Below are 14,345 nucleotides of genomic sequence, written 5' to 3' on the forward strand. Positions count from 1 at the left end.
CCTCCTGGCATGCGAAGCGCTTTGTTCAGTGCAGCGTTGCAGAGGGGTTTTCCCAGGCTCCGCCCTCCGCATTCATTCATGTTTTTTCTCCTTGCAACTGTCTTTACGCTTTTTGATCGTGTCCTGTTTTTGCTCCATGTAGTATTTATTTTCTCCTGGTAAAGGAACGGTTTATCACCTCTCCTAGTCGCTACACTGCTGCTGTCTTTGCAAATATCCACTCCCCCTAACACAAGGATTTAAACATGGGATGGACAGCTAGGGACAGTGGGTAGGCAGGGAACAGGGTAGCGGAAAGCCCTTACAGATTGGGAATTTGCATGTCTCACATTTATGGGATCACATGATTGGATTACATCGGAGTTCACGCTTTAAAAACTTCATAATATCGTGACCATTTAGAGGCTTTAAGTTTTAACAAGGAACTGAGCTCAGCATTCCTACAATTAATTAGGCTTTAATGTATCTAAATTCTCTATTGAATCAGATCCTTCCTGAATCAGAGAGTGGGTGCTTCTTTAGTACACAGAGTTGAGAAACCATATTTTTATAGCTCATTTAGCCCAGTGCTAAGTGAAATACATAGTATTGGCCATCATATTTCATATTTTTCCTCATGCAGTTAAAAATTACGAGTATTTTTGTACTACGCTAACATATAGATGTATCAGGAGTAAAATATATATCTTATTATATATACCCTATTTTTTTATTCTATCTCATAGTTGAAACCATAAGATTCTAAAACCTTATACTTAGATACACTCTTTGCCATCCAGGCTTTCTTAAAGAGAATTACTATTTCAGCATTTTTGTGTGACAGGCAAAGCTCTAGTGCTTCTAACAGGCTTCAGAAGCAGATAATATTTTCTTAGTTTTACCGTGAGAAGTCTGATCTTTGAGAGGTTAAGTACTTTGAACAAGGGCACACAAAAGGGTAAAGCCTGGCCTTGAACCCAGGCTGGTTTGACATCAGAATATGTAGTCATGACTTTCTGTGCCATGCATCCTCTTAGGGGAGTGGGCAACCTCTGGCAGTAGCTGTTATTTCCTATAATCTCCACTGAGGAAGTAGGCACTGAGAATAACTGGGTCATATGATGCCACATTACTTAGTTGCTGATCTTAGGTTACTTAACCTCTCCAAAACTTAGTTTTCTTCTCTATAAAATGGATAAATGATAATAGCTACCTTTTCACTTATTGTTAGAATTAAATTAGATAATGTGTAGAAAATAAGCAATTGGTAGCTACTCCGTAGGTTTTGTTTGCTTCCTGTACAGCAACAGATGGGACCTCAGTTTTGAACAAAGCATTCCTGTTCCATTCTTGCCTGTTCGCTTAGTGAGTAAACATTGCTTCATGTTTAGGGCCAACATAAAAGGTTTTGCTTATCATTTTTATTGCAGGAAGTTAAAACTAAAATTTTTGCGCTGGATCCTTGAGAAAGAGTCTTATGGAGGAGGAGACTGAGGTGGCCGATTTAGGAACATAGGTGGTTAGGTTTTAGATAGTTACCATCTAGGCATTCTGTATTGCAGATCACTCTTTAAATATGTATAAATCAGGTCAGACTAGGTTATGCTGCAGTAACAAGTAACTCCAGAACCCCTCAGTGACTTCCAATAACAAGGGATTTTCTTGTTTGTGCTTTATGATCATTTGAGTTAGTGGGACCTCAACTCTTTTGTTGGATTCATTTTCCGGAGCAGTGCATTTTCAGAGGGGCTAAATGATGTGGAGGATCTTGCTTTGGTAACTAAAGGCTTCAGTCTGGAAGTAAAAAAGATCTCTCTTCCACTTAAGAGGTCATTGGCTAGATTGGTCAGAGGTTCCAGAGTAACACTGAGAGGCAGAAAGTGTCATCCTCTCATGATCCTAGAATGGGGGACTGATACTGGGGAATAGCCATAATAGTAACTTAGGCTCACTCAATTAACTCAAAACCAGAATGGCCATGATGTGGTGCTTGCTGTCCAATAGGGCAGGTGGACTGCACACAGCATAACCTCCGTAGCCTGATGCTATCCTCCAGTTGTACCTGGTGATGCTACTTTAAAACACAAAGTGAATTTCTTCACTCTTATCTGATAAAGGTACAGAGATTTTTTTTTTCTCCCTACACTCTTATTTTTTTCCCTTCATAGTTAATAAGACCCAGATATGGGCAGAATGACCTGACCTAGGCTTAATTAAAAGTTAGTGGGTAATGTTTTGCAGTGGTGCCTGGCTTGGCTACTTTTTCTGGAGTTAGGTTAATGCTGTGCTAAGCCAGAACTTAATAGTTATCTTTTACTTTGAAGGTAATAACATTTGCTGCTTGTTTTGTCTGTTTTTCTTTTTTTAGCACGTGGATTAATTGATGTACATTGAGTTTATGGAGCCACCTTTTTGTGACCTGCTCTTCCTTCAGTTTCTAAGAAGAAGAAGGAGCTCCTGAATCCAAAAAGATGCCTCGAACGAAACAGATTCATCCTAGAAATCTAAGAGGTAAGACTCTGCATTAGTAGAAGAAAGACTTATACTAAGCCTTTGAAAGAGCATGTCTTTGGTAACCGGGAATGTCAGGTTGTTAAATACTGACCCTGGTTTACTGCGTTCCTTTGTCCTCAGGAGATACTTAATATCTGTTGAATGAATTAATATAATTTGAGGAAATTGCAGTTTGTAGCCATCTGCAGGGATTGAAGGCTGAGTTTCTTAAGAGGACTCATGTTGGGATTGAGGAGCTGGAAGTGAGTGGTTGATACTCTTTGCCAGCTGGATCACCATGAATTTTATGTTTTTATTTTCATTCCTTCCCCATGAATCTTTAGGGATTTATTTCTGTTCTGCTCTATAAGTGAGGTTAACCAGATAAGAAGTGAAGAGAGTTATAGTTGACATTTACCCTGGCCATCATTCATGAAGCTCAAAACAAATTGACTTAATTTTCCACAAGGAAGCACTGAGTCAAAAATATGTGTATAGGGCTGGGGTGTAGCTCAATGGCAGAGCCTGTGCTCAGCCTGCTTTTGAGGGCTTGGGCTGAGTCCACAATACCAGACGACCCCCCCCACCCCCCAAATAAATAAATAAATAACTTTCTTACAAAGACAGAAAAATGAGTGTTTTAAATATAAAGAGATACGTTAGTAGGAAAATATGTATCTTTGATCTGATTATTTTAAAAAATTTGTATTTCAATGTGTTTTATCAACTAGAAATAGCTGTTATCTTTTATATTTAACATTAGCAGATAATATTGCACTTATCTACTAAAGCAAAGAACTATTAAAGCAAATAATCTCAAACAGAATAAAATTTCTAGTGAAATATAGTCATGTATCTATCACTTGATAGGGCTACATTCTGAGAAACATGTCATTAGGTGATTTCATTGTTGTGCAGATATCAGAGAGAGTACTTAACTTGAAGTTAGATGGTCTAGCCTACTGTGCGCCCAGGCTGTAAGGTATAGCCTGTTGCTCGAAGAAGACTACAAATGTGTAGTGTGTTACTTTGTGAATACTGTACGCAATTGAAACCCAATGGTAAGTACTTGTGTATCTAAAGGTAGAAAGGGTGGATAAAAATATAGTCAGAGGTAAAAAGTTGTCCACCTTCTTAGAACACTTCGCAGGAGTGGAGTGTGCAGGGCTGGAAGTTGCTCTGGGGGGAGTCCGTGAGTGGAGAGTGAATGTGCAGGCCTGGATGTGACCGGAGGACACGGTGGCCTTTATGCACATCAGGCATGTAGGTAGGCTGCACTAAATTCACAAAAGTTCTTTATTCAATAATATCTTTATTTAGATATTAATTCAATAATACCTCACTGTGAGTTTTATTTGGGAACATAGTTTCTTGGCCTTCTTGAGCCTAGGAACAGTATTTGTTTCCTCCCTAAAAAAGTTCTAGAAGCAAGTTTAAATGAGAATTACAAGTACCAGTGTTTAATGAAGTGGGGCTTTAGATAGAGAATATTAAGTATGTATTTTCAAGTCCAATTTTAGAGTCCTGCAGAGAATGTTGAAAAATGAATGTGCATTTGCCTGTCTTCCTCACTTAGAGTCTGAAATGACTTGAGAGGGACTTCCTCTTACTGGAAGCCTAGCTTACCGTTTCTTTTTTACTCTACAAAGTCTTTAAGAAGTTTTTAACATTTTGACTCTTGGAATAACACTTACTTTTCTTAATATTCTTATTGTGTAAGCCTTTTTCTATTATTAATTTTTTTTTGTTAGAAGCTAAAGACATGCAGCAGCTTAGGCAGCACAGGGCCACAGTCACTGGCCTCCTGTCTTCCCCTTTCTCATTCACTCCGTGGAGGGCCTGCTGGGGCAAGAGCGGGCCCCTCCTGTGGTAACGGTGCTTCCTCGAGGAACCTCTGGAAGGACCTGCCCAACACTATTTCACAGTTAATTTTTTTTTTTTTTTAATATGTAGAGAAAAAAACTCTAAAATAAATGAGTTAAAGGATAATCAATACACGAGCCAGTAACAGGTGTTTATCATTAAGTCTCACGCACTGAACGTGGTTGTGCTCTAACTTACACAGCCGGCCGGCCGGGCAGTAGGCTGGTTCATGCCATGTCACAGACCCCGAGTGAGGTTCGTGCTGTGACACTGCGAGGTTATGGGGACTTTTCAGCTCCATCTTCCTCTTATGGTACCCTGTCCTAAAATGTGTTTTCTAGTTGACCGAAATGTCGTTAGGTAGCATGTGACAAAAAAATTCTTGAAGGCCATATGTGCAAGGTAAGAAATAATTTAAAAATCAAATAAATTAATTGAAAATATTCCTTGGAGCAATAAGTCAATGAGTCACCATGAGGTATTGTTTGGAAATGTAGTCAGTTTATTGGCCTCCTTGAGTCTGGGAACAGTGTCTGTTTTCTGCCTGAAAATATTCTAGAACCAAGTTCAAATTGAGAATTATACCGGTGTTTAATGAGGTGGGACTTTGATGGAGAATATTGAGTATGGTATTTCAAAGCCTGATTTTAGAGTCATATGGAAAATGTTGAAAACAATGTGTATTGGTTTGTCTTCCTCACATGGAAACTGAAATGACTTTGGCAGTGACTTCCTCTTTTCTGGACTCAGAGTGCCTGCTGAGATGGCATTTGGAGCCCTGAGCCCTGCTTTTTTGGTTTCTGTCCAGAGAGGGCGCCCAGTTTCAGTTTGCCCCAGGCAGCCTGTGGGCTGGCTGCTGCTGCCCTGGCTCAGCGGGAGCTGAGCTGTTTGCTGGCCAAATTAACAGTCATTCTGAGACTTACCATGGTTCAGCTCAGGATTTCTCAGCTTCACAGTGGTGTGAAAGTGATGTGCCAGGGCTGTGGCGTGTGTGGGCGTGTACTCCCAGCAGGTACTTGTGAGGCTGAGGCAGGAGGATCACTTGAGGCCAGGAGTTTAAGGCCAGCCTGGAGAACTTAGTGAGACTCCTTTTCAGAACAAAAGAAGAAAAGGAAAATTCAATAAAACCAAACTTTGGGCCTGGATGTTCCCTCAGGCCAGTGATAGGCCTGTGGAAGTGTTGGATCACCAGGGGAAACAGCCGGTGCTCCCCTGTGGGCGGTGTTGCTCGCTGGGGCAAGGTGTAGAAGGTGCACTTTCAGCTTTTGATATTTTTAATTTAGGGTAGGATCAATGGGGAATGACCCTGTTGTGGTCCAGGAGCCTCTGTACCTGGTCAATCTGAAAGCATTACTCTTTGGGTCATAAACATTTAAACTCTATTCTCTATAATATTCAAATATCGGTTATGTTTGAATAGGAAAACTTGCATCTTTTTGAAAATACAGTAGTTTTAGAGTTTTCAAGGAGGTTTTGAAGCACGTTAAATTCTAGCCCATCATCAAGAATCTACAAAGTTGCTGAACTTAGGCAGTTATGAATCCTCAACCACCAAAGAAAGGTGAAGAAGAAGCCCAAAGAGGCGAACTGAAGGCAGGTTAGTGCATCCCGGAGAGGATGCTGCTCTGACGGGGCAGTGGGGCAGACTTCCTGGAAGAGGAGATCTCTGAGCCGCTGGCTCACTCGGCGGGGCTGGATGAGAGTGAAGCTTGGTCACTGCTGGGAAAGACCGCAGGAGATGAAGGAGAAAGTGCTGAGCTGGGACTCCTTAAAATCTCTGCCAAATTCTGTCCCTGGGAAGAGTGGGGGTGGGGGTGGGGGTGGGGTGGGGAATGAAGTGAGTGGGGAACCCTGAGCTGCTGAACTGCACTTTCTGACACCTCTCTTGTGCCTCACTGACAGTCTGGCAAGTCAGGTTGTGCCTTACCTGAGATCTCCTGCTGGCTTACAGCAGTCAGCGCTCCTACAGTTAAGTGTGAAATGGGGGAAGAGTAAATCAGAAATCCAGACCGGGAGCCACTGCCCAGCTTGCTCCCAGTGCTGCCGCCTCAGTGTCGGGTGTTTGTGGAACCCATTGCCTCCTTAGTGGCCTCCTTGGATCATAGTCTGTGGAGTATTTGTCTTTGCATGGTGATTAAGTCAATATTAAAAACCTGATGCCTTAAAAAAAATCTTAGGCAGATGTTATGTTTCCACGGCAGTTTTAACTCTCGGTGCAAGCTGTCACTGATTTATTCTCGGTTCTGCAGCTGGGCTAGGTGTATCCCTGTGGATGTGCAAAGCCACAAGATAACAGTGTTTTTCTGGAATGGGGATTTTACTTGTGGAAACTGTTTACGTGTGTGTGCACACACATATACACATATTGAAGTATCAGACAAGAATAAAAAATTGGACCCTGAGATCATTCATGGATGAGGGTGAAATGGGCGTGTATTTTAAGATCAGGCATGCACAGGACATGTTGCCCTCTGGATGTGGGGTTTCCACATCTGCTCTTCGGGGTTCTTTGGTAGGAGAGTTTGAGAAGAATTGGTATGTTCAGGGCAGGAAGTAAATTTGGGGCATAGCTGAGGCTGTTGGGCCGGATGGGTTGTCTGTCTACTTCGTAGGCCTGGGGGCACTGTGCATTCAGTCTCCTCCCTGTGTCCAGGAGGAACTTCCTCTCTGCCACCATTCCCACCTGTGCAGCGCAGCTTCACCAAGGACAGGTCAGTGGTGAAACCCAGGATGGGTTTTATCCTTAGTGAAGTTGAAGAACTTTGGAAGACTGGGAGAGAGGCACTTCCTGTTCAAAAGAAAGGCTTAGTGCTGGCCTGTGTTCCCCGAGAAGGCCTGGCACACTCCAGGGCCCCAGCTCCTACGGTGGTCTTGGCGAGGTGACCGTAGAACCAGCCCATGGGGCCAGCAGTCCTTCCTTGCCCGTTGCTCCTCCTGGGGTGGCACTTGTCCCCACTGCCTTCCAGGTTTTTGCTTGGACTCTGGGTTCATGTGCCTTGAAGGCACTTGTGACTTGCAGAGGGTTCTCTGTCTGTCCCTGGGCCAAGAGCTCTTTTTGTGCTCTGCTCATCATTATTGTGAATATCTTTCAAAGTTTTAGAAAAAAGGAAAGAGGTATTACCTATTTTGTTTTGGGACATAAGGTTTTAAAGCCTCATCTACTTTAAGATTGGGAGTCCATGTGGAAAATATGAATATTAAACCTTTTGTGGAACAAATTTTGAGAATTTGATGTGGCTGTTTTTTGGTTTTCATTGGTTGAATATATTTGTCTCTGAATACGCTGCCCAACATGGGAACTTTTCCTCTGAGAGCCAGCCCTGAGAGTAGCACTTGGGGTGATCAGGTCATGGCCACCATCACACAGGGGCCCGGAGAGGTGCCCACCTTATGAGATGGGGTGCCGTGTCTGGAGTTGGCCAGGGAGACTGCGAAGCTTGATGACTGGTCATCTGCCATTCCCGGAGCTCAGCATGCGGATCCAGCATTTCTGTGCCTCTGGAAGGAACCTCTTCCCCTCCCCGTTTCCACTGTTTTCTTACTGTGTAGGAGATGTGTTTGCTGAAGACCTCTCCTCATTTTGAATCCTCCCGCTTCTCTTCTCTCTTTGTCCCAATTGCCCCGCCTCCATAGACAGTGTCGTGGGCCACATGTGCCTTGCTGTACTTGTGATATTGTATTTTAATGATTCCTCACAGATCTGATCTTAGCTGGACTATAAATATGCCAGAAGAGACTATTTTGGTCATCTGTGCTCATCAGGGGAATATTTAGATGTGTTAGCTTTTAGCAAGATGATTTGTACTCATGAAATTTGTTTATGTTTTTAAACCTTGAGTAGGAAATGCTTCTGATGTTTAATAAAAAGTCTATGGTTTAAAAAAAAAAAAACTTGTGATAAAACAGAATTTTAATTGCTCGAGCAGATAAACCAAGAAGTTATTACTAACTTCACGATGAACATTAAGTTTTACCATAGGATTCCTAGAGTTTATCCCTTTGGTACATTTGATTAGAATGAAGGTCGAGTTTGGCCTCGTGCTGTGGTTAGCTAGATGCGGCCTTGGAAAAGCCTGGATTGTAGGTTTCCTCGTCTGTAGAGTGATGGGAGATTGTGAAGAGGAGAGAGCATGGCAGCTGCATTCATCCTCAACAGAGCTGACCAGGGCAGGCACTCAGTACAGACAGCTGTTCTTCCTAAAAAACTGGTTTATGTGAAACTCAGGATGCATGTGCTTCATAGAGGAAACAGGCTCCCCGTGTCAAACCTTTTACTGCAGTTTATGCCACACAGAGGAGGCATATCTGTGCTCAGCTTGATTACTGACGTGTCCACTTCTTATCCTGACTCTTCCAGGCTTGGGATCTGGAAGAGGGAGGTCAGTGCAGAAAATAATTTTGGAAGGAAAATTCTTAGTAAGTGTGCCACCTCCTTTATTTCCCACTGAAGCTCGTTCAGACCTTGCCCTGTTTGTGGCAGAGTGAAATGGAGGGCTTGTTTCCATCTGGCTGCAGGACGCGGATTATGAGTGCTTTTGTCATATTGAACGATTGTAAGATATCTAACATCACAGATCCGATGGGATTGAAGTGAAGGGCTCTCTTTAGCTGCTGAGATGGGTCCCATCTCATTCCCTGCTCTGCCCTGTGAGACAGGAGAAACTCAGGCTGGTTTTCAAGATTAATCTAAGGTGAATGTTTTCATTTGCAGTCAATTTGTGGGCCTACTTTAGTGGTTTTATGAAATCTACCACATACACCATCTCTTATGTTCACTTGTTAATGTAGGGATTATCCTATTGAGTTTATGAGTAGAATAGTTTTAATATTAATGATTTCTATGTGGAATTCTAGCTGTTTATAGGTTCTTCACATTTGAATATTAGGTTGGCAGTTCCGGTGCTGACAATCAGAAATCTTGTAGGAAAACAACCTCATAGCTTATTTAAAAATGACAAGAAATTCTGTGTATGACTGTGGAGAGAAAGGAAATAAAAATTTAAAAAATAGTCTTTGCTGATGTAGGTGAAAAAGCCACTGATGGTATTAGGAGCTGTCATGTGAATAGCTGACATGGTGTAGTCGGACTAGGATACAATGTGAGACTAGATTTAACATAGCAAAACCTTTCTGTAGATAATTATTTTCCATCTCATGTTGAGAACTTATTTGATGCTATTAGAATGCTTATTAACATTAGCCAAATGCTTTTTTGAAAGCAAATATAAAATGTAATAATATGATTAACCAGAGTAATGATTTTATTTTAGAACATCTTTGTACAAAATATGTTCTGATGAGGTATAATTTTATCTTATTGGAGAATAGAAAAATACATAATGTGCATAAAAATCTCCTATCATACACAAACATTTTTAAGCTCCACATTTAGAATGCAGTAATTTGAACAAGTCTGGGCTAATGTTGGTTCTCGTGTTATATACAAAGATATTTTATGAATAAATTAAGTCCTTTATTTTTCATTCACATATTTAATTTCTTTAAAACATTTTTGCAGTATTCTGCATATTAATTAAATATAAATTTTGCATATTATTAATATGCAAATTACAAAAGATGCCACAGATTACTGTTAGTCATTAAGCACTAAAACTTTAAAACCAAATAGGGTTCTTTTTTCTCAATGTTCAAGCCGTTTTTCCAGAAAGAAGGTCTTTTTGACTATTAGGCTTTAGGCTGATCTTTCATGATTGTATCAGTTTTGACTTTCTCCATTTTTTTTTTTCTACGACTTTAAGATGAAAAGTTTTGAGAAGATTCTTTGAAATTTTCTCCTATGAATTTTGCTTTAGACAGTATTCTAAGACTGTGCTATTGTGCAGAAGTCTTCAAAAAAAATACAAAGTGATCACAAAATATTGGCAACTCTTTAACTAAAATTATCGTGTAGTTAACTTAGACGTCCCTAAGTATGCGATGGAACTGTGGTAGTCCTAAAGAGTCACTCTGGTTTTTCTGGGGCTTAGGTGTTTCTGTGAGTCCGGATGATTAGAGTATGCATTCAGCCAGGCATACTGATGGTTTTGAAGAGTGCTTGCATGTGCTTATCTTCCAGTTCTTTCAGATTTGCCAGTGACGAATAAAGATAAGTGCTTCACAGTTATAGTATCCAAATAAAAGTAGGTCAGACATACAATCAGGACAGTGTGTGACAGTCTGAAAATGGGTAAGAAGGGAAAGGAGGTGAGCTGACACACCAGGATCTGGAGGGTGGTTGCTTGTGCCTAGTGGACAGGTGGTGCTTCTCTGGGAGGATCATACAGGTGTCATGGTGGGAATGGGGACCTTGGAGACCTCGTAGTTAACCTCCTCACTACAGATGAGGAATGAATTTCTCTAGAGAGGAATTTAAGTGAGTTGTCTTGGAGCAGATCATTTGTTTCTTGTTAAGATGAAGTTTGTGGGGTCTTCCTTCTGGTTTTATTTTTCTTTTCTTTAAGACAGTTTGAAATTTCAGCTGTTAGCTGAGATGCTTAGATGTCTCACTGTTGCCCAGGCTGTCCTTGAACCCTTGGGCTCAAGTGATCCTTCTGGTTGGCTCCCAAGTAGAAGTAGCTCGACTGCAGGAGCATGCCACTGTGCCTGTCTCCAGCTTTTAAAAATCCTGTTGCTTCTCATAGTTATGGTTTGCTGTAGGCTAAGGGGAAGGCTGCTCTGTATAGTTTTTGTATGATGTTGAAAAGAGCTACTTTCCACCAGTCTGTGTACTAGTATCCAGTCAGAGTGCTTTTAGGTGCTTGCTTGCTCACTTCGTCATTACAAGCACAGGAGATAGGTGCTGCTTTAAAGATGTGGGAGTGAAGCACAGAGATTGCTCTCAGCCCGGGGTGCACAGCTGGTGTCCCTGTCTCCAGTGCCTCTGCTCTGACCTTATGCTTTCCCTGCCATGTTGACAGTAGCAGCTGGTTCCTGATCAGTGAGGGCTTCTAAATGCTCTTTAGTTATCAAATAAAGCTTTATTAAGCATACCTCATAGAGCTGAGGTGACTCAGGAGGTCAGAGTTAGAATGATTTTTTTTTTCCCTTTTAAGTCTTTGGTTGTTGAAAGTCCCTTTCAGAGTTGTGTTTGTATACATTACTCCAAGTTGGATTTGCTATCACAAATGGGAATTTCCACGCTCTTTAAAAGACCATTAAATACCCTTGCTTGCATGATCTGCTTGAGTTATATGTGGTGGAAAGTAGAAGTGTCTTACTTAACATGAAGAGCGGCAATACTTAAGTGAGAGTCTTGGCTTAATGGTTGAAATTTCTGACATGAAGTGTTAGTATTTCTGGGGAAACCAATGTGAAAACGTTAACAGTTTTAAAAATATTTATTTTTTAGTTGCAGTTGGACACTACCTTTATTTATTTTTATGTGGTGCTGAGGATCGAACTCAGGCCCTCGCATGTGCTAGGCGAGCATGCCACCGCTGAGCCACAACCCCAGCCCAACATTAACATTTTCAGCAGGGTATAGAATATAACATCCTATAATTTGTTCTTGTAATGTGTACAGTAGAATGCAGAAAAAGCCTATTGTTTTTGATGTTCGTGGACTCTTTCACTTTGCAGGTATAAATGAAGGGCAGAAGAAGAACTACTTTTAGGGGGTCAGATCAGAGTAATTCCATTTTAATTCTAGGAACAGTAACACTGATGGTAGACTATGCTGAGAAACCGAATACCTGCCTTTTTAATGTAGTATGTCTCCAAGCACAGGAAGAAGATCCAAGAGTAGTGTAACCCAACAAAGATGACTTCAGACTGACATGGTGCACGCAGCACACAATTCCCAAAGGCAAACAGAAAGAAAGCAGTGTCAGTGGGATAAACCGACAGGGAAAAATACTTCTTGGAGGGGGCCAGTTTTTTCTCAATGAAAACTTGAATGAGGAAGAGTTTAGATATGGGTTTGAGAAAAGGAGAGATTGGCAGGGAAAATAAGTTGTTTTGAGACTTGGGTAGAAGAGAGAATGGGAGAGTTGGAGTTGTAGAAGGGGTTGCTGATTATGGGTCCAGCTTGCTTGATTAGAGGGGGTTTCTCAGTGACCTTGATCTTAAAAAAGAAAGAAAAGGACCAAAAGAGGAAAGAAAACTTCTTAGATTTGATATGTGGATAACTTCTTAGATTGTTTATAGAAATGATAAGATTACCAAGTGATGTATTTTAATACTACTAGGTAGGTGCTAAGTACTTAAAGAAAACATATCGGAATAGAAAACATATCGGAGTCTGTGCACTGTCTATAGCATGCTTTAAAATTAACAAGCAGCCTTGACATAGGGCACGGTATTTGCTGATATTCAAGGAAGGATGGCAGTTAAAAGAGTGATCTTTTTTTTTTTTTTTTTTTAAATTTTCCTAGTTCGTAAAATCATCATGCATATGAAGAAGCCAGCACAAGCACAATATGTCATAACTTTAATTGAGCTGCTTCTTTGTGAACAAGACTTGGGTGGTGGGGGTGAGTGTTGACCTGGATTTACTTTTCAGTTTTAAAAAGCTGTTATTCTAGGGCAGGGTCAGCAAACTGCAGCCCACTGGGCCAAATCCAGTCTCCACCTGTTTTCCTAAGTCAGGGTTTACTGGAACACACCCGTGTCCACTTGTTGACTTACTGTCATGGCTATTTTCATGCACCAACATCAAGGGTCAAGTAGTTGCCTGTGGCTCACAGAGCCTAAAATATTTACCCTTTGAAATAGAGACTTGATTTAACTTATAACCCCCTTTATATTTGGAAATAAATAAGAACGTTAACATCTTTCTGTAGAGGAGTGAAATATAGGGGGTCCTACAGCTACTGTTTTAGTAGGGGTGAGTCTATCGATTGCTCATCAGGGCAAAGTCATTGTTGCCTGTGTCCAGGGAGGAGTTCCACTGGCGGTGGGTCCACAGTGGAAGGAGGAGGCCTCTTGGAGGAACTAGTCAGTTTGTCCTTGATGTACGCTCTTTCATGGAAAGATAACCTTTTCTCATGACAGCAGTTTGCTGCCTCAGTCATTCTAAGTGGAATGCTTTATTAAGACATAAGTACTTGGAGCAATGCCAGTAGCCTCTCCCCCCCCCCCCCCCGCCCTGTGCAAGTGTGCCCTTTAGTGATGCTTAGTGACTGGACGGAGTTGGGCAGGTGCACCAGCATGGGGCGTGGACCCTATCTCCTCCTCCGAGTTCTCTGGGCCGGTGGGTTTGTGGTCAGTCCACATGGCCCTGCTCCAGGTGACTGCTGCTCTGCTTTCTGCCATTTCTGGACTTTGAGTAAGTCACATCTCATGGTGTGTAGGTTTTACATTTAGCTTCTTCCATTTAGAATAGTATGTTGCAGCCATCTACATTTTAGCATGGGTTAGGACTTTTGTTACTTTTTATTACTAAGTAACATTCTTTTAGGTGAATATACCTCATCTCATCTGTCCACTCAGCAGTGGGTGAACATCTGCAGTCCCTTCAAGGTGCAGTGAGATGGGCAGTTTTCACATCTCAGTTGGGTCACTTGGTGGACGACGTCATTCTACCTATTATTATACAGAGATTCTGGCTGGTGGAGGGTTATTGTTTGACCTGTTTTTTCCTGTCCTCTTACTTTGAACTTTTTGCTTACAAGGACCAAGTCTTGCCTCTGTGGACACCTTGCTGTTGGGATTGTCATACCTGGGGTGGCTCCGTTCTGCCATATTCATGTAATTGCTCTTGGTTTCTTCTATTTGGCTATTTCTTTTTTATTCTCTTCAGATTTTTGTTCCTCTGTTCCACCTGCATTGCCTTTTTTATGTTTGATATTTTTGTGAACTTTTGATTTTTCTTTCTTTTTTCCTACTGTACTTTTGATTAGTCTTCTTAGTGATTGCTCTGGAAATTGAGACATGCATCAGAATGGACCACTGACTGTGAGAATGGTGCTGACGGAGTTTGGGCAAGATGGGGGAACTGGCTCCAGAATTCCTTTTCTTCCCCTTCTGTCATGCCATGTTTGGTTCCTATGTGCTTAAATCTAGCTGTGTAG

The 14,345-nt window shown here is 41.5% G+C and overlaps 1 protein-coding gene across 5 annotated transcripts in view; it reads left to right on the forward strand.

The window, feature by feature from the left end:
- Hivep1 (HIVEP zinc finger 1) overlaps positions 1–14,345 on the forward strand; it is a 138,970-nt gene that overhangs the window by 4,268 nt on the left and 120,357 nt on the right. For 4 of the 5 annotated variants that reach the window (XM_027948212.3, XM_071613686.1, XM_071613688.1 and 1 more), the window contains exon 2: positions 2,348–2,490. In XM_027948212.3, the coding sequence (XP_027804013.2) occupies positions 2,451–2,490 (40 nt within the window). In that variant the 5' untranslated portion in view covers positions 2,348–2,450. Of the gene's footprint in view, positions 1–1,906; positions 2,097–2,347; positions 2,491–14,345 lie in introns of those variants that run through there. The other variant, XM_071613687.1, reaches the window with a different exon arrangement.

The sequence above is a fragment of the Marmota flaviventris genome, chromosome 6 (genome assembly GCF_047511675.1).
Source record: "Marmota flaviventris isolate mMarFla1 chromosome 6, mMarFla1.hap1, whole genome shotgun sequence".
Lineage (NCBI taxonomy): Eukaryota > Metazoa > Chordata > Mammalia > Rodentia > Sciuridae > Marmota > Marmota flaviventris.